Source organism: Electrophorus electricus, chromosome 4 (assembly GCF_041902795.1).
Source record: "Electrophorus electricus isolate QZ-2024a chromosome 4, ASM4190279v1, whole genome shotgun sequence".
In the NCBI taxonomy this organism is placed as follows: Eukaryota; Metazoa; Chordata; class Actinopteri; order Gymnotiformes; family Gymnotidae; genus Electrophorus; species Electrophorus electricus.
The window spans coordinates 29953183-29974106 of record NC_137500.1 but is presented as its reverse complement, the minus strand read 5'-3'; the positions used below and the strand labels follow the sequence as shown (position 1 = coordinate 29974106).

Sequence of the window (20924 nt, the reverse complement as noted above, 5' to 3'; positions counted from 1 at the left end):
TGCAGATTAATGGCTGTTTAGGGTACTCCAAGATGGTATTTCAATATGGTAAACCATTTGAATAACACTTCTACTTTTATAGAAGAGAATCCGTTGTACAGGATTTTTTTTTCTGAAGAAAATGTTTGCAGACCACGTTTTCCCACAAACATATAAGACCAACACAGTTATGCTATGAGTCACGAGTCATAACCCAGCGTTCCTTTTCCAGAAACTTCTCATTCTTCAGTTAACGTCAGTACATTCGTGAGCTGCTGTACAATGTGAGTGCATACTGCCCCCTGTCCTACGATTGGACTATTACACAGCACTTATATTTAGAAAAATTTTATTTCTTTGGCATAGGTGTGTCAAACTCTATTGTACTCAGTCCATTGTCATGTGGGCCAAAACCAAAAACGCAGTTAGGTATTCACCAATAACACATCAGCAACTGACCTTGTATCATATACAAAACAGATGAACTGACTAATTATCACAAGCAAATAAATCATACACACATCGATATTCTTATTTTGCTAACCGATGTTTTTATCTCTATCCTATAGCCTGGCCCTGAATTCACTGGTAAATATTGGAATAACAGAGAATAGCTCTTTTCCATGGTGTATAATGCAGGATCTTTAGATTCATTTGTGGTCGACAAGACTGTTTTAACAATATATTCCATATATAAACAGGCCGGATTAGAACCATTATCTGGCCGGTTCGATCCATGCGCGACAGCCCTGTTTTAAATTGCACTCGCATTTTGTATTTGGTGTTGTACTGACATCTTGTGGAGATCATACATAATGCAGGGCATGGAGTATGTTTGTTATAAATTTAACATTTAAATTAGGTCCCAGGCACAAAATTGCCAAACTGCCTATATTTTCATGCCAGTGCATAAGACCAGAACTGCATATTTATGCCTTTAGTTAGTCTAAAATATTTTAGGTAGGCTAAGTATATACTGACACCACACAAAAATATGCTGACTTTGCAATGTATTTGGTATTCATTACAGATTCATTACAGATATACGCATTAAATTCTTATTAAATCGTCTGTACATGAAATGTGTTTGTTAAATACGTTAAATGGATTATATATTTGTCATAAAATATTTGCTTGTACTATTACTGTGTACTATTCTGAAGTAGAAAACTTAGATGTGTAGAACAATACACACATATCTCATTGGTTTATGTTTAATACCCAGGTACTATGCAGGGAAATTAGTTAGGACTGGTTTCATATTCGAGTTCCTATGCAGATTTCAATCTAAACATGTTAATGTCAAGTCCAGGTATTCCTGAACCAGATGTCAAGCAACAAGCGGCCACTAGAGGGGAGTATATGGAAAGGGTCCTGCAAAAGAAACACAAGGAAAATATGTGAACAATGTAGCTGTATTACATTCTTTAGGACTTTAAATATTTGTAGTGTACACTTATTGATCATACACCCTGTAGACATAAGGTATTTGAAAATTTGCAAAAAGTACATGTGTCCCTGAACTCATTTCAATGTTATGGTCTGGAGTTTGGAAATGTGCTTTAAATGTACAATTTATATTTATATGATACCGTTTCTCTGGAAAGCTTGTGTAGTACACTAAAAAAAATTATTTAAACAATATGTACAATTCAGGCTGTTGATTACATACTCATTCTGTCTTCAAGAATTCTACATTTCATGGGCCTCAGACTGATAATGTTTATTCTAGCTGGGTTTCGCTGAACATTATCTTCTAAGAGTAGGCCACTGTTCTGCTGCTGTTTAGGGGCCGCCTAGGTATGGGCCTGAAACAACATCTCTGCTTAGCTGTCCCTACTGGAAGTGATGCTGAGATCACTTTCAGTTTGATTCTACAAAACAGGCTTACTGCACACATGCTTTCAGGCTTTATGAGACAGTAAATGACTGTGTTGTTATAGGTATTGGGTACACACTGATTCAGTGAGGTTTAAAATTCTGTTTTAAGTATATTGCCATTTCTTTTTTAGTGTTATCTACTGCCTAAACTAATTAACATATTTTTATAACTTCCATGTCAATTGCAGGCCATCATTTTCTTCAGCTGTTGTTGACAGACATATTGTAACCAGACATTTCCCTTTATGTGGTGTGAGATGTTTGCCTGGAGCCAGACTGGTGTCAGACTCCTGCCCACAAAAATCCTGCTTACAGTCTGGAATTGTCCTATACAAGCTTCCTGTCTGGCTGTGTCATAATGAAGTTGAACCATCTAGACATAAACTTCACAGGCTAGGTTAGTGAATCCCACTGTAAAGCAATTGCAGCAGGCAGCATAACACTGTTGAACAGCTGTGCAACTGCAAGCACATAAGCACAGTCAGAAGCATGAAAATGAATGGCTGAATGAGGTCAGAAACAGTGCTTATCATTTGTGTTGAAATTGTTACAGATTGCATCTACTATTGCCATCAGGCAGCAAAACCTCTTTAGTGACACTTTTTATTTAAAACTCATTAATGTTACTTTGCGTATTACACACACACACACACACACACAAAGGTAAAATCATACACAAAGAGATTTAGCCCACCTGCCACCCACACAAAAACTGCCGAATACTCTAGTGACAGACCTCAAAGTGAAGCAAACTGCTGCAGAAAAAGAGTCTCGTTTTCAGATGAGGTGACATATTCTGTGCACAGACCGTCTGTTATTAGGAGCAAGAACTGTTAATAGGAGAACCATGGAGAGCGAAGACATGTGGGAGTCGCGCTTGCGGGTACCCTAACGGGCGCAATTAAAACAGGCTCTCGCAGTTTCCAACGAGCGCGCGCCGACTTCTCTGCGGCTCAGGTTTATTTGTCACACGGATTATACAAATTCAAAGTCCTTTATCCTACAGAAATAGAGGACAAGATAATTCGCAGCCACCCACACGCTCGCGAAAGCTGTCGGTCTCACACGCAGTTAAAACGAGGATGACTACTCTCACGCCTTGTTCGTTGCTGTTTGTCTCAGCGCCACGTCCCTCCCACCGCCTCTGAAGCTGCCCACGGATAGGCGCGCAATGGCGACCTATGTATGACATACCCGGGGGAAGACGTCATGTCGGGCCTAGGCTGCGGGATCCTGTGGGCGGTATGCGGGGGCGCTTATCTGCGCAGGGTTTAGACCCAGGGAAGTGCAGCTTACGTGCAACAAAATGAAGAAAAAAAAAACCGATGAAAGTACGCATATGTGAGTCATTTTAGCACTTTCGATATGTGTAAATATGATATACACGCAAATGATTAGAGGTGAAGACACTACGACCCACACACCGTCCGCCTCGTCATCCCAAGTCACCGAGCACATTCGAACGACGGACATGTGTCAAAAAGGGGGGCCCCAAGTTTCGGGGGCCGCGAGATGCACAGATCCACAGATGTTGATTTGTTTCGCATTACATCTAAGAGACTAATACAACTAGAAGTACATGCAAACGCATGGCACATAGTACGATTGTACGCTATCAAATGTAGAAGAATTGCAACATTTATATTGTGTAGTTGATTTACAAATGTTTTAAGGACATCAAGATTGCACGCTCGTATTGTTTCCGTCCTTCTCTTCTGAAACTGTTCATAAGGGAGCTAAAAGGCCGTTTTTCCTACAAATTCAACGAAACTACAAAGTCTGAATTTAACTGATAAAAAGGCAAGAGGGAATTAAGTTCTAAGCTGTTGAACCATTCTGGTCCAACTAAACATAATGACATAAATGCAAGTTTAAACCTTTTTTTTTTTTTTTTTTACTATAAGTCAGGAAAGTAGCACCACAGTCACATCTCAAAAAAATAGAGTTTAATGTTTGTGTGCTGTATAACAAATTAAATATATTAGTGTTTACAAAACAAGAGGTGCATGACTACTGCATATCCTAATAATGTATTCTTTACTCAGACAGTGATGAGAACAAAGCCTATTGAAACACCGTTTCATCCCACAGTCCAAAATGCATTATTCTATTCTACAAAGCACAAACAAAGATTAAAGAGATCATTGTCTTAAATGACAGAAACAAGCAAGGGACAAATGTAGGAGTCTAGATATGTTCTGACATATAGGTCATTGCATGTTGGTGTCAGTGATAACCAATCTGATCAAAACTGTTCTTTCCCCCAAACTAGGAAAATGTCTCTAGTGCTCTGAAATCCGAAAATCTGACATATGCCTCACAGTTTACACAAAACCACCAGGTTTGTCACATTTCATTAATGAAAAAACACAGAGAGAGAGAGAGAGAGAGAGAGAGAGAGAGAGAGAGAGAAGAAGAAGAAGAAGAAGAAGAAGAAGAAGAAGCTACCACTGCTGGGAAAGCAGGCTCAGCTTTATGAAGATTTTATGCTGGGCCCATATGTATCAAGCATCTCTCTGTAAGAATACTGATCCAGGATCAGCTAACTGCTGTCTACACCATGATAGTCATGTCATTAATCGCAAAACTAATCCTAGATCAGCATTGAGTTACTATTACACTTGACCCATGGAATGTTGTTAAACTAAGGCAAAACCAGTTGAAACATTAAAACACCTTAATAATATCAAAATGCAGGTAAATTACACAATAATTAAAACTTTAATAATTTACAATTGTAACCTTTTGCCATTAACCATTTGCAGAGCTGTATCATCCTCTGACAAATCAGGCTTACCACATATTTAAAAACTATATTTAAAATGGCACTTAAATTAACAAAGATTTTGCATACTTAGGTCTTCAGTTTCTGAAAGGAATCATACAAAAATAAGAGTACAGACAACTTCTCCACTTTGCCCTTCAAAACACTGAAGTGTAGGATTTGGACGTGAGGATCAATCGGTTGTTCTCACAGAGGTATTCATCAACAACACAAACACAGCTCATATGTTAGCTTGACACCACGTTACATACCCATATGACTGTGGGAAACCTGATTGTTTGTTTGTTTCTACTGCACGTCACGTGGGAGCTGGAAACTACATAAAGAATGGTACTAAAGGCAAAATGAAGGGCATTCAGCCGATTCACACAGTACAACCTCTAACAGAAAATAAAAGGTTTCACCATTGGAAAAACACGGGAAATGTTAAGTAAGGATGCAAATTGTAAAAACACATTTAGAATAAAACACTAGTGCATATCAGTGACAAACATTTGTACATCAGCTGAATCTAAGACTATTTTTACACTACTAAACACAGAGTACAAATACAGTACTGTACAGTAAACAGCCCAAGGACTGGGACAACTAGACACTTTCACTGGGTTTAGTAACAACAGCTATTCGGTATTGCTCTACTACTAGATACTTGGTATTACGTTTTATAATAGATTATGTAAGACGACGGTTTGGATGATGCGGTGATGCCGCCCTGAAGTTTCAGTCCTAAAAAGATTCTGTTCCTCTTTTTTTATGTCCTTGGAACATTTTGCACATATGGCAACTATGTGAGCTAACAAGCTGCAAAACACCTTGAAGTTTTGAAAAGATTAATAGTCAAAACACTGTAAAAGTAAACATGTCTCTCTACTGAATGTTTGTTTCATAAGCAGAAAGGTTTTTAGGGTGGGGGGCAATAAAATAAACATTAATACTATTTATTATTATAAAAAGTATTTACACAACTATTTGTTAGCTGCGCACAAGATGGGAATATTGTTACTGTTTTGTTTTTTTTTTAAAACACCCCTAGCAAAGTAGTCAATCAGCTGGATGCTTGTGCTTATTGTTGACTACAATAATTAAATATTACACTGCATTACAGACAGATGCGAAAGCTGTAAAGGTTTTCACTACTTTTATGTTTGTGTAAAGCTAACATATTTTATTTTAAGCATTATACTTCTTCTGTGTGGGTCAACTCAACCATAGCACCAAAGACATAAAACCAGATAATTTCAGTTGCTATAGTGGCCTCTGACAGAAGATGCATTGAACTAGAGTAGTTAAGGTCCTTTACAGTGAAATTCCACAAAAGGGATCATTGGAATGAATAACAGCAAGTTGCTGTGTTCTTGCAAAAACTGCCACCCTCGTTTTCAATGGAACAATAATATTTGACATGCATTCATATATACACATCACACAAACTGTATTTAAATAACATCATCTTAACATTTTCCATGTATGAACAAATGTATGTACAAGTAGCGGACACTGTGGTCCATGCCAATCAGAAAGTGAGAGAAAATGAGTTTAAAAAAAAAAAGCGAGTGAGGAAAAGACAGGGAGCGAGTGAGAGAAGCAGTTTGCGTGTACAGTCAGTGACAACACACATTCTGTGAGTCTATCTGGGGTGAAAATAAGGGCTCTAGGTGCTTTGGCAAAACAAAAGGTTTGAACTAAAGAAAAGAAAATCTATTTTGAGGCAACATCGGTTATTAAGGCTCTACTGTAGTTGTGCTCCTTTTAGTATTCAACTGACAGACAACAGAGTTCATTACGGAATCCAAAGAAATAACTTCTGGTCTGCTATCTGGAATCTTCAGGTTCTGATTTGATGGTCTTCTTTTCTGACAGATTGAGGGCACGCAGAGTTGTGTCTGCTCCACCACCGTTTTCTGGAAATGGAGATAATTAAACATTAGATAACATTCAAAATATGGCCGCGATCATTTCTGAAAGAGCATTCAGCTATTCTTCTTGATTGAACATGACATTCATGTTAGAAACATAGAAAGGTTTTGAAAATACTCCAAAATGTATATATCTCATATATTATTGCCATATTTGGAGGATCAAAGAAACAAGGAGAATAAACCAGAAACTGGCATACAGCCCTGACCACCAATCATCCTATATGACTAAGTAAAGGTTGTAAAGATTTGGTAGATGACTGTGTGTGTGTGTGTGTGTGTGTGTGTCTGTGTGAGAGAGAGAGAGAGTAAGAGAGAGAGAGAGTGTTGAAGTGACATGCATCATGTAATTCTTGGGGAAGACTAATTTATGCGCGAGACCACACACAAACACTCACATGCACACACAAACACACCTGTGGCAGCTGCTGCCTTGCTCTCAGCATTAGCTTGATGATGATGTCTCTTCAGCTCATTGGCCAGCTGTTTTCCCAGTGGCGTATCTCCCTCTGACATCCCTGACCTCTGACCTGTCACCCGCAGGTTCAGTGGCCTCTCACCTACACACATACACAAACACTCTTATTTCTTAGTAAACTTTCTGTGCTCCAGCAATGCAGCATTGTATTATTATTATTATTATTATTATTATTATTATGTGTCTTATTACTGTAGAATGCAATCTGTCTCTGCAACAAAGTTGGCTAACATCTAAAACACAAACTGCCTACCACCAAGAAAAGAAACAAAAAGAATCCTTACTTAAACACACTTATATACACACACATTTATACACACACACACACACACACACACACACACACACACACACACACTTACAGATGCTGCTGATCTCAACATAATCTGAGTGCACCTATTTCTGCCATTACAAACAGCCAACGCAGACGGCACAATGACCTGAGAACACTGCCTCCAGATCCCCACGGTAGCACAAGCACACATCCGATCAGTCAGCCGCCACCGTGCCTCCCCATGACTCCCTCCCCCGTTTACGCATGGCGTGTTAACCTGTTCTGCCTGAGTTCACGGCTGTCTTCTGAGTGCGCACGTTACTGCGTACTGCTCTCTGACTAATGGCTTTCAGCTGATGTTAACACACAGCTCTTTAATCACGGATGGCACCGATTCAGTTCAACCTGCCGAGAGACAAACAAGGCCTGAGGACAAAGCCAAAACTCTCCCTCACCCTGCCTCTCCTCCATCTGTCTACCCACTCAAACTCCCCTCTTTCCTTTCTCACTCATTCTCACCCCACCCCTCTCTCTCTCTCCCCAACCTCTCCCTTTATCTCACTTCCTCCCTAATCTCCCTCTCCTTTTTTTCTTTTCCTCTCTCTCTCTCTCTCTCTCTCTCTCTCTCTGACGCCCACTCAGAGTGCATGCTGGGATATGAAGAGGTCGCGTAGCAGAGTTCATGAAGGAGGTATTTATTGGAATGGGGAGGAAGGCCGGCCTGTTCACACAGTGGGAAACTCCCTAGACAAACACCATAAATACTGCAAGACAGTTTCATTCAACTTTAACACTCACACATTTTGTCCACACATATCTTCTGCAGTTTAAATACCAAAGGAATATAAATTATAAAATACACAGCAAAAGCACAGCTCTAGGTTGTCACAAACTGTTTAAAGAGTTTAACGTCTCATTAGGAGCATAAACCTATTCGTTTTCTAGTTTAAGATATTTTCAGGTCAAGTGCAGATAATATAATCTCTATCCCACTGCAACCCACGTCCACCTGCACCTCATCTAACCAGACCCTGACCCAACCCCACTACTCTGCTTCCGGAGCATCTGAAATGAAATACCTGCCACGAATCAGAAAAAAAAGAACACAGAAACAGTGAAGAGTGAAGAGACAGAGAGGGGAAGAAAGATAAACAGGGCGTGTGAAGAGGAGAGAAAGTGAGAGGATGACCCAGAGGGACATGGAGCAGGTGATGCAAGCTACCGCATCATCTGAGCAACAACAACTACTTAACACATCATGCCCTGGCCAGTGCAATGTGTCCACTCAATCCTCTGAATGGTCAGTCCAGGTTAACTCAGTTTCCTCTTTCAGTTTACAGAGCAGAAATAACTGTTTTCTTTTCCCTCCAATGTGCTCTTTTGTAGCAGATGACCCTTTTTTTTAATACAATTTTGATTTTAGCTCTCTCTCTCTCTCTCTCTCTCTCTCTCTCTCTCTCTCTCTATATATATATATATATATATATATATATATAGAGAGAGAGAGAGAGAGAGAGAGAGAGAGAGAGAGAGAGAGGGAGAAACTAACTTCCCCCTTATGCCATGTGAGCATTTGTAGTTCAGGAAGCGAAATAAAATCAAATCAGTTCGCCTTGCTTTCGGTTTCTATATGACTTGCTTGAAACAGCATGATATTTATACAAAGCATCAGCATTTCAGAACGTTTCAGCATTCTGAAACGCTGATGCTTTGGACAGTTTTGAGACCATCGGAAAAACAACAATCACCAGCACCATAACAACCGCCATTGTTTGTGTAAAATTTTAACTGCCCTAAAGCCAGGGCAGTGGCTCAACCTCCAGCAGGGGTCACTCAGCTCACCATGCTGCTCAGCTGCTTTCTCACTGCTGCTGGACACACCGTTGGCACTCTGTCTCTCTGCGCTGTGCTTGAGGGTTGGCACCCTCCACTCCAGGGTCTGCAGACGGTCCTGTGTTGCCGCATCATGCAGGATCTCCATCTGCTTGGCCAGCAGACGCTCCAGCTGAGCCTACATTTACATTAATGGCATTTAGCTGACACTTTGGATAAAAGCAACTTACAATTATGACTGAGTACAACTTGAGCAATTGAGGGTTAAGAGCCTTGCTCAGGGGCCCAACAGTGGCACCTTGGCAGTGGTGCGGCTTGAACCAGCAACCTTACAAGTCAAGTACCTTAACCACTGAGCTACTTCTGCCCTACCACAGTGTATCAGAGGACAGTGCATCAGGAAGAGCACACTGTGTTTTAGTGGACTGGGGACAGAGTAATTTGTAATGGACATCTGAAGAGTGCACACACTGAATAGCAATGGCAAAGCAGCTGCAGCAATTTACCAGGCCCAAACACATGCACAAGAAGGGTTTTTTGTTTTTTTCTGACAATTCCTAATTTATTAAGATGATTCATACTAGCTTTCTGATAACATCTGCAATTTCACATTGACAAGCAACATGGCCTTCAATTTTGAGCAACAGAATGACAATCCTACTAGGCAAACACCATCTTTAAGCACTGACTGCAGCCCCACTCCTAGCTGATAACCTGCAAGGTAGTTAGATGTTGAAGGAGTCATCAAATCTCATTGCTCCCTTACAATGCTGATTTACAGTTATTACTGACTCATGATTCCTGTACAATTTGAATTAATGTCTACTTAACCATGTTTTGCAGTGATGAAGTATATATATAATCTATTTTAGACTATAAAATTAAGCCTTCCTCCTCTCATAAGTTAACATAAAAGAGTTTATGTATTCACAAAAGATAATTAGCTAATGTATTCCCAACAAAGCTAACATCAATTTAACGAGTGACTATGTTCTGAAACCCTGCTAGACAAATCGACGTTGAGATGACTGCAGGGACAGGGTTTTGCTGGCCATGAGCACAGAGTCATGTAGATTAGTGTTGTTTGTTTCAGAGAAGTTCAGAGAGATCCCAAATTAGGAACTTCTTCAAACTGATTACTGTTAGTCATCTTAAAATCAAAGTGGAATGGTGCTTTTTAAACAGTGGAATGGAATCATCTTTGAATTGTTCCCTATTCATATATCCAGACTATACAGATCAGTACTGGTTAATGTACATACAAGTTTTTATTTTAAATGTACTTAAAATAATAATAAAAATATGCATTTAAAAAATAACTTATTTGGGGGTTTAATAGACCCTTAAAAGTATTTGATCCATAAACAGTGACTGTTTTGTCATGTGATACCATAGCCTCTCTCATCTGCTGTGTGAAGACAGAACTAATATTGTAATGCTGACTTGTAGTTTGAATCGCTGCACAGTTTACCCCAACCCTGCACTCGGTCACAGAGCCCTGCCCAAAGACCCCAAGAACATATGAAACTCAGGATGTCTAGATGATTCATATGTGGCAGACACACACACACACACACACACACACACACACACACACACACACACACACACACACACACACACACACACACACACACACACACACACACACACACAGAGCGTCAGAAAGCTGCCTATGAGTATTAGCGTCCCACAAACACACACACCATGATCTTGCATCAGTCACCTGGATGTTTCGCGAAACTGTCTCTTCTCCTTTGGATCTAGCTTGGGCCAGCTGCTCTCTGAGTGTCTCCTGACGCATGTGGATTGCTTGCAGTGCCTCCTGCAGGTCAAAGAATCCTTCCTGCAGGACAAGAACATGCACAGACACCACCTCATTACACTCATCCACCATTTTGTTTCCCAGTGTATACCACTGCACAGTTGGGGATTTCCCTTATTTAACATACCTGCCACAGCCATCTGCTAATTATTGAGTCCTTCATGAGCTGAATTGGGTGCATCAAAGTGGAAAAAGTACTAAACTCTGTAGTACTTTAAACTTTTGGCACTTGAGTTTAACACACCAACTCTAAAGGTTCACCAAAAATGTATCAATGTTGTGAAGACTATATTAATCCATATTAATCATATATTAATCCATTCTGAGTGGAAGCAGCAGTCAGTGAGCAACAGGTAAGCTCCAAGAGATAGCGCTGAAGCTTTTTCAGGCATTTGGCATTTTACCAAATCCTGCACGATGCCATGATGTTAGTTAATCACATGAGAATAAACTTAGAATTCATTAGCAGTAAAAAGGTCAAGTCTTCTAAAAGATTTCCTACACACAGAATCTCAAACAAGAGGAGAGGAAGGTGTGACCATAAATGCACTGCTGACTGACTGAGGGAGTTTTGTACGACATGTTCTGTTACTCAATCCAAATTGCTCTGACGCTGAGGTTGAACTTGTCTAATGTTGATATTCGAGTGTGCTTCGGTTGCCATGGCTGCTGATCACAAAAGACACCCTCTGTGTGTGGGTTGTGTGTGTACAGATTACGGGGGTGGGGTTACTGTCTTTAACTCATAACTAGTGTTCTGACGCAGGTTCTCCAGTGTTCAGGAGGCAGCAATGACGTAATATAACCACACCTCAGAAGCTCAATTCTGGCTTTTCCACAGTCAAAAAAGGTTTTTCTAAACTGTTTTCTAAACTGCATTCTGAGATGACACTAAATTCACATGACTTTAAATGAAGTGCTTGGTGGGTTCTGGGTTTTGTTTTGTTTTCTGTACAGCTTACACATTTGATAGTGTTATGAAAGTCATCATGAAAGTCACATGTGTTGTGATATGAAATATGTAACTCCATCTTTAAAAAAATACCTGGGGAATTGCAATTTCTAAATGAAGTGTTAAACAATATAAATACTTTACATGTAAATTTCATGCAAAATGAATTTTTGATGAGATGTCAGTGAAAAGACCAATCCCTGAAAATGAAATATTTCCTATTACAAAAATTTTGTTTTTCTACAGTATATTTTTTTCTATTACCTAACTGTGTTTAATTGTACTTTAGTTGAGAAACACGTTTAATGGGGTTTCAGGGGTTTATGCAGCTTCTCGCATTATAACAGTGTTTTTTCCCCTTCTCTGCTATCAGTACATGACAAAACAGATACCCCTCACCCACCTAACAAAGGAGTGTGTGTGTTTGTGCGTGCGTGCGCGCGCGCACATGTGTCTGTCAGTGAGTTTGCATGTGGTGCATACATGTATAGTCAGGTTTGGCTCTTAAAAAAAAACAAAAACAAAAAAAAAACATGCTATCTGAGCAAATGCATGGGTGTGGGTGATTCCAAGTGCGCCTACGTAATGATGTCACATCTACCTCAAGACCGTTGGGTAGGCGCGGAGCTGAGCTCACTCAAACCTGGCCTGCGCACATGTGTGGGCGAGAGGCCTATTCTCACTGGCGTGGCTGGGCGGGTGGTGTGGGTAGTGCTGAGGCCAGACAGGGACAGGGCCAGGGGGGGGGGGTCAATCATTTGAGACACAACACCATCTACTGTAAAAATGCTGTGAGAAGCAAACATGGAAAACCCATTCCCGTGTGAGCTCTGAGCTGCTCAAATTCCTGCAGTATTAAAAATTTTACGAACATGAAGCTGTTTCAAATTCACTGTTTACTTGTAGAGTTCTGAATGGTGTACGTCTCTGTCCTGATGTGCAGTACTTTTGTGTGACATCATAAGAAGGTGAAAATAAAGAGGAAAGTGACAAATCATTCTAGTTAAGGGAAGGCGATGGCCTTTGAACACTGAACACTACTCAACAGCAAGAAAACCCAAAACTAAAGCCTAAAACACTAACAATTACAACAATGAAAGAGGGCTAGTACATTCCTGTTGCTGTTACACAAGTGAATTCACACCAACTGATCCACATTGTCTTTCATTTACTTTTAGCCATGCTAGCATGTCAGCGTGGCCTAATTCTTGAAAAGTGTAGTCAGCGGTTTTGTTCGAAGTTAGTAAAGCTAACTGTTTTTTAACTCACCCCTTTTAATGTTCCCAAATCTATGAATGCACATCATGACATCCTGGTTGGGTGTTAGCGTTCCACATCATATTTTTCCATGCCATAACAGAGCCAGGGCAGCCACAGAGACTGGGCGACTTCTTTCATTAATATTTTATTGACAAAAAATGTATTAACATTTTATTTGATTAATATTAAGGTATTTGACTAGTAATCAGAAGGTTGCCAGTTCAAGCCCAACCACCACCAGTTTGCCACTGTTGGGCCCCTGAGCAAGGCCCTTAGCCCTCAATTGCTCAAGTTGTATTCAGTCCTAATTGTAAGACACTTTGGATAAAAGTGTCAGCTAAATTCCGTAAATGCAAGGAGAGGCTTTCTTATGGTAAAGTAGCTCAAAACCCCAGCTGGTGCTGGTGCCAGTGTCAGGTTTCCCTGCTGGTCATGCCCAAGTACATGTTTAAAGGAAAGCGTGCGATAAAAGTGGCCCGTTTGGACGCCCAACCCAAGCCTGTACGTCTGGGGAGGTCACAACATATGCTTCCAAGCGATTGGCCACTTGGATCGCAGCCAATCGTGTCACCAGAGAGCCATGAATGGACAGCTGCCATTAGCACAAAGGCCTCTTCAGCACTCTGTGGCAGGCAGGGAGCTCCACTTCACCCAGGCTCCGCTTCGCCCAGGAGCACACATGGGCTGAGGGAGCATGGCTTTAAGGTGTGAATGAAGGAGTGGATAACATTCCCACTCTGTTCCATTCTTACAAAGCTTAACCTTTCCCCCATATCATCACACGCAATCCTAAAGGAGGCACCCCCCCTCCCCCCTCCCCGATCCATGCGAACCCTTCCCACACAGTTCAGCACACCGACAGGCAGCTATGCAAACAAAAGCCACAGGCCCCACCCAGTGTCAATCTTACCTCCTACGACAATCTCCTTGCATTTTAGTGTGAGGGGGTTAACAGTTCGGGGGGCCAGGGGCTAGCACTGTAACCCACATTAGCAAACCAACTGATGAACCAAATGCTGGGTGAACCATAAACAAATCAATCTTCCACAGATTTTCAGTATATAGATGATAGCACAGATAATGGTCCAAAATTCAAACTCTTCAATCAGTATGAGGGGTAAGAATTCTAGCCTCTTTAATTTATGATCAGCAGTCATACCAAAAGATGCCTGGTGCTTATCCAAAACATAATGAAGTTAGTGAAAATGGCACATTATCTCACCTCTGTTTTAATCCTCTTTGGAGAGGGCTCATCTCTGTCACCACACCGAGATCTGTCAAGACAGAATACAGCACTCTTTACAAGGCTCTCCAAAGCAGTAAAAGCTCATTTAAATATTCATAAACAAAACTGTAATTAATAATATATTATGAGCTGTTGTCAAAGACAAACTCTGGTTAGTACAAACACTGTTAGAACAAGCATTGTTAGCAAAAGTTTCTCTATTGTCCTCAGGTATGACAGTTGTCCACAGTAAATGCTTTTAGGTTGGATGTAACCTGACTCACTAACCAAAGCACTTGTACAAAAAACCTTTTAGGAATGTCATATCAAAATACTTTAACATGCATGATTTGATTTAGGTCATACATACATTCACCTCCTAAGGTGTAATTAGATGTCTCTGATAAGAAAGGTGCGAGTGAACTTCTAAGCATTGAGACACACACAAAAAATGATGCAACGCCAAAGTGGAATTTTCCATCCCTTGGTATGACACGTTTGCAGCACAGGAAACACCTGGACATGGCTTCAGTGAGGCCTGTTTTTCAGAGTCGTTGATTAAGCTCAAATGTGTCACATCTGACAAAGTGCCATACTCCACACGCCCACACATGCACACACCCACATGCTAACACCCCCACGCTCACACAACCACGCTCACACACTGGCTCTACACTTTAACCCTTTAACTCCAGGCTATTTATTATAATTTTAAGGTCTAATATACAGTAGCTCCTTTTAATTATTCCGTAGACTGATGTAGTTTCAAGCAGAAAGAACAACATTGTGCACTCACTAGCTCTTTCGAGAGTAAGGGGTTAAATTACCTGTGGTTCTTACAACTCTTTCACTGGCCATCTCCATCTCAGAGTAATGCCTGAACAACAGGACTAATTGGTACAAGGGAAAGTGCTTAACTAAGGACTCAACATCAACTATTACTAATAAAAATACATTGCCACTAATATCTGTCACAGAAGTCAAAAAAGCAGTAAACCACAATGCTGGAGATGTTTGCTGAGATATGTGTACTACATTAGAAATTTGTGCCTCAGTAACCACAAAAGAACACAACAAACATGATGACGTATGCATTAGTGTGCGAATATGATAGTTCAAGTACTAGAGACACTCTAGTCAGATGTTATTAGCACTAGGCTGCTTTTCTAAAAATCAGACCCCAAGAACTCGTACCAGTGCTGATGGAGCCACTTACTTGCTGGTTCTATAGGTGTACTTGTAGGTGACCTCTCTGGACACCTGACGGGCGAGTCCGAATAATTCGTCTCTGCGTGTTAGCAGTGCCACGTCCTTCATACACAGCTGTGCTGCGGCCTCATTTACCGTCAACTGTGGACAAACATGTTAGAAGCCATTTGTAATCATGTTATGAACAAGAATAAAACATCATAATACAAAACAACAAATGTGCTTAGACCTGTACAAAATGAGACACGTTGCAGCTGCTCCAGTAAAAAGCAAACAGCACAGCCCAGTATCATTCAGTGTGAAAAACTATACACAAATTATGCATAAGTTGCCACATTTAAGGTGCTGAGAAAGCACTGCGCTAACGCGTTATTACACACAAATGACTGACACATTTCTTTGTACAACCTCATGTAGCGTGAGATGTTTGCCATCTTTCCTCTTGGAGTCGAATCGGCCATAGATGGCGCTGTACTTGCGGATCTCCTCCTCCCTGTGTGGGTCCTCTTCGTTCATGTCAAAGATGTGGCTGATCATCTTGGCCAGCTTCTTGTTGCCCTTGAGCTGCTCTTTGACCTCAGCGGGGTCGCTCTTGGGCAGAGCCTGCGCTATCCGCTCCACACACTCTGTTACGGACTGCACGGCGGCAGCGTCCAGCGCCTCCAGCGCATCGCGCGGGGACGAGGGTGAGCCAAGGTCAGCAGGAGACAGGCTGTGCTCACTCTCTGTGCCATGGCCGGCCCAGAAGCGAGGCTCGCTGCCACTCTGCAGTGGCGATACGGTGGCTGACGAGCTGCCGTTGCCTGCCTCACCCTTGCCCGGATCCACACAGGCAGCCGCCACGCATTTAGGCACCTTGACGTGCGTCTCTCCTCGGGCACCGCTTCCAGGCAGCAGTGTGGGCGAGCCCTCGGGCAGCTTGTAGACGGGGATGCTGCAGACGGGCAGTGAGGTCAGTGGCTGGTTGAAGAGGGCCGGGTTGGTGACCCAGTCTCGCAGGGCCTTCTGCAGGCGTCTGACATGCAGGGGCTTGCTGGCCATGCCCACCAGCGCCATGATCTCCAGGAACTCGTCCTCACCAGCCTCGCACAGCTGCTGTACGTCGTCGCCGCCCTGCTGGATGAAGGCGTCATAGTAGCACAGCAGGTTGGCCCTCTGCAGAATACGGTAGAGCTGCAACTCCCCGAGGGTTCTGGGTAAAGTCGCCGCCATACCTGAGGGAGGAGAGCACGGAATGTGAAGGAGGGAGACGAAAACAAGATGAGGAGTAATGTGTAGGAGGGAAGAAGAAGAAAGGGACAGAAAAGAGAGAGAGAGAGAGAGAGAGAGAGAGAGAGAGAGAGAGAGAGAGAGACAGGACGCCGCAGCGGGGGATGGCAAAAATATGTGGCCGTACCCACGAGAGGCAACTATAAGAGCGTGCCTGTCAGGCTCCTGGGCCGTCGGGAGACTCACATACCACACTCCACCTCTGCAGGCCGCGTAGGCGGCCTGGCCCTCACAGAGCAGCACAGGCCGCGTTTGTTCCCACTTGCTGGGATCCTAGCTGTGCGGCCATCCCTAGCCCAGCAGAGCCCAGCCGGCCTCTGGCAGGGCCGGGGTGGGGCACAGAATGTGGGGAGAGCAGTGGTGTGGGAGAGCAGTGATAGGTAAGCACAGTTTAGTTTGTAACCATGGGAAAGTCCTAGTAGGGTTATGGAATCACATAGTCCTTACAGAGTCAGCTTCAAAACATACACCTCATGTTTAAGTTTGCCAGATATGGACCGAAACTGAATCATACTGCAACCACAGACAATGCGTCTGGTGGTGTTAGACAATTCCATGAATCATGCAACATCAGGATGTGATAGTGCAGCGTTGTCTTATCCGATTGTCCGACGTAATAACATTTCAACAACTACTCATGTTTTAGAAGCAAAAAAATAAAGGTACTGAGGGCTAACACAGATTCTCTGCTTTTCTGTCTTAAACTTGTGCCATCAGTGCTGTTGAGATGGACAGCCTTAAATCCTCTCTGTTTCATAGTGCATTTATGTTTCCTTTCATTTCATGGATAATACCAAGATAGTCTCATGTGCAAAGAAGCACCATACAAAAAAACAATTTGGAGCCTATAATGAAACAGGTAGGACGTCATGCACAGAGATTTCCCTGCTGTACCCAGAACCAATGACTGACATTAATGCTGTCTAGACAGTTTTAGTCCTCCTTTCCTTCTAAAAACTACAAGCTCCATTAGTGATGGTGGATCCTCTCTCTCTCTCTCTCTCTCTCTCTCTCTCTCTCTCTCTCATGGAGAGAAAGATAGCAATATCCACTCCACCAGTTACAATAATTAAAAAACTCAACAAATGCACTTACTTCAAATGCTTGCTGGATATACAACAATATATAAAACAATAAGACACAGGCAACTTCCTGCTTCGTAACTGGACATCTTAACTAACACATGAAACAGAAGAAAATAGCACATTTTTTCAAAGCAGTGGCTCTCTGGAAGCGAGTTACAATGAGAACACACACACACATACATGCGAGCACCCTGTTTATACAGCTCAAAGTCTAGTAAGAATGCTCTGGAAGCATTCAGTACTCCTACTTCTCTATCGGAGGACGAAGGCCAAGGCGCCAAGAGCAGGGGGCCTTGTTGAAACCAATTCACCATGAGCATGGATGGCCACTCCAGTCATGGAGCTCTTGTGCTCTGCCTTTCTCTCCCTACAGTGCGAGCTCTCTATGAGATGTGAGGAGTGGGCTTCACACCACCGCCTGAGCACTCTCAGCATGCGTTCCCAGTGCCCCACAGCAGACTCTCATCACTCAGAATAAATAACGCGCTCGCTGAATGCAGTGACGCTGCTAGTGAGAAACGACAGTCAAAGAGGAGCTTCTTTTTCTTTATGCAGTCTGGCTATAAGCACTGCATGGGTCTGTTGGTTGGATCAGATGCCTGAGAATATGGAGTCACCCAGCACACTGAGGATGACAACACTATGTTGTCTACAGGGTCAGACTGCTAAAGAAAGGCTGCATAGTTTTAAGGGAGATACTACAACACTATGGTGTTTAACAATTCAATCTAAATAAAATGTTCAAATTACCTGTGTGATTTCTTTAAAATAATAAGTTTTCAAATGGCTAAAATGCTACCCTTTTAGTTTGATTTACACCATTTGGTTATGCCTAGCACTGTGTCATCTTCTTTGAGAAAGCTTCAACTACACTATGAAAACCATACATTTAAGAAATGACTCAGGTCTATACACAAGTCACCGAGAATTGAATGACACATGATGGAGAGTAACAAGCATTATCATCTTATTAGCAAACTTTAAAATCTCCGTAAATATAAAGTTTACTTCCTTTGTCTTTTAAAGACTGCAAAAATGTAGGCAAATGAAATGGAGAAAATTAAGGAAGGAAGAGAGGCCTGTCTTTCAGACATATACAGTAAGTGCAGCATACTCATCATGAAGGAGAGTGAGGGGAGCATCCAACAGTCTCGATACTATTCAAATCTGACCACATGACTTAGAAAACACAAGGCACAAATTTCCTGTTACATCATGCAAAAACATTGTTCAAAGAATAACGCGATGGCAGACAATCTCACCTGTCCCAAAGCAGAATGAATGTTTACTTAGGGGAATGAATATTTGCTTGTGGGAATTTTTATTGTCTCTGACAGAAACAGCAACAAACACAAACTCTCAGCACGTACTCACGTAAGCATCATCTTACTCATCTTCCTAGTAATGACAACAACAACAACAACAACAATAATAATAAGATAAACCCTCGAGATTGGACACAAATCTTTGGCGTCACATTAAACTCTCCTGTGTCAGAGGCTTTGTTACTACAAGACGAGCATTATGGAAACTAGAATTAGAGAGATGTCGAAAGCTGGGGACGCTTGTTTTTACACCGCTACCGAATGACGCCCATCGCGTGCTGCCACCGTTTCTGCCTCCTGCCTTAACAATGGCACAGGTACGCTCGCACACTCCACACAGGTGCCGCGCACATGGATTACTGTAGGCGACCAACGCCAGGACGGCGAAGTTGCAGCAAAATATGCGGACATAAACGAAGAGCCAGCATTTAAGTGTGAAAGCCATTTTATAGATTGTCTGCAATATAGCATTACCTCTGGCTTCTCTGTCGCTTCCCAAAGATGTCTCTTGCTCACGACGGGCTTCTTTTTTTCACGATTCTAATGAAAAGTTGAAAATAATCGTCCAGTCAATATCGCGAAGCCTCACCTGACGTCGAACTGACAGGGGGAGAGCGTGTTTACGTGCGCTAGCCTGCCAGACCAAGTTGAAACTCTCACCGGCATGTAGTCCCGCTCTGTGTTAATAAATCCCCTCTCACACTCTATAGTTAAACGCGGGAGCTCAGAGGTACACAAAAGCAGCGCACACGAACTATTTGGTTTCCGCGTACTCCCCTACTGCCAGAATTAGGATATTCCGCGCTTGCTACATCGCTCTCTCTCACTCCCACGCGCCTGCGTGACGCAGGTCCTCGCGTGGGCGGCTGTGGCGCGTGGGAGGCTGCTGCATGGAATACCAACCATCACATCACACCAGTGGCTGCAGCTAGCGGGGAGGCGATCGCGTGCGTGCCGCCTCACGTACGCGGACATTTATGCTCGTTGACCTCGCTGAAAATACACCCATCTAAATTAGTTGCAGCATTATATAGATGTATGTTTGGCGGTCTCAGTACACCCACACTTGTGCTATTCTTGCCCCCCTCTCCTCCTCTGCTGCGAATTCACCTGCAGCCTACGGTCTATCACAACGTTCACTCCGTACATTAACGCCTATAACTTAATTTGGAAATCTTTTAGCAATTTCGCGGCCGCTAGCAAATAGGCTACGTCTGTATTTGTATTTTTAATTCAATGCAATTCAGTTCACTGCATGATAATTTTATATTTTTATACAAAACCTTTTAAAGAACGTACGTTGAATATGCTTATATTACAGGATGACATAAGATCCCAAGGTAGTATTTAGTGTGAAGATAAGAGTCATTAAAACAACCACATCTGGGACATCCTCATTTTTGAACTTGCGCAGATGTGCATGCTTGTGTTGAGTGTGGTCTTATAATGTGGCCTTTCACTAAACACCCATTGGGAGGCAGAGCCTAAAATGGGGTTTGTTTCTGTGAATATTTTATTGTAACAATGAGTCAAGGAAAACAAACCTCTCCCCTCTGCACATTTACAGTGTTCTCCCCGCAGAGTGCTGCTGAGACACTGTGCTGTTGTGCCCCCTCTCTGTGAGTGAG

At 42.3% G+C, this 20924-nt stretch overlaps 1 protein-coding gene across 2 annotated transcripts; it reads right to left on the bottom strand.

The window, feature by feature from the left end:
- Window positions 1-3791: 3791 nt before the first annotated feature.
- nab1b (NGFI-A binding protein 1b (EGR1 binding protein 1)) lies at window positions 3792-20090 on the bottom strand. Of its 2 annotated transcripts, XM_027016449.3 has the most exons (8): window positions 19771-20087; window positions 16026-16831; window positions 15625-15758; window positions 14406-14457; window positions 10873-10992; window positions 9156-9324; window positions 6978-7121; window positions 3792-6546 (listed from the first exon to the last, which is right to left on the bottom strand). In XM_027016449.3, exons 2-8 carry the CDS (start codon window positions 16827-16829, stop codon window positions 6458-6460), a joined length of 1512 nt encoding a protein of 503 aa, XP_026872250.2. In that variant the 5' UTR covers window positions 16830-16831; window positions 19771-20087; the 3' UTR covers window positions 3792-6457. The 2 variants fall into 2 exon arrangements, with proteins under 2 accessions (XP_026872250.2, XP_081569318.1); XM_081713192.1 differs by lacking the exon at window positions 6978-7121 and having other exon boundaries at window positions 19771-20090.
- Between the last annotated feature and the right edge of the window lie 834 nt (window positions 20091-20924).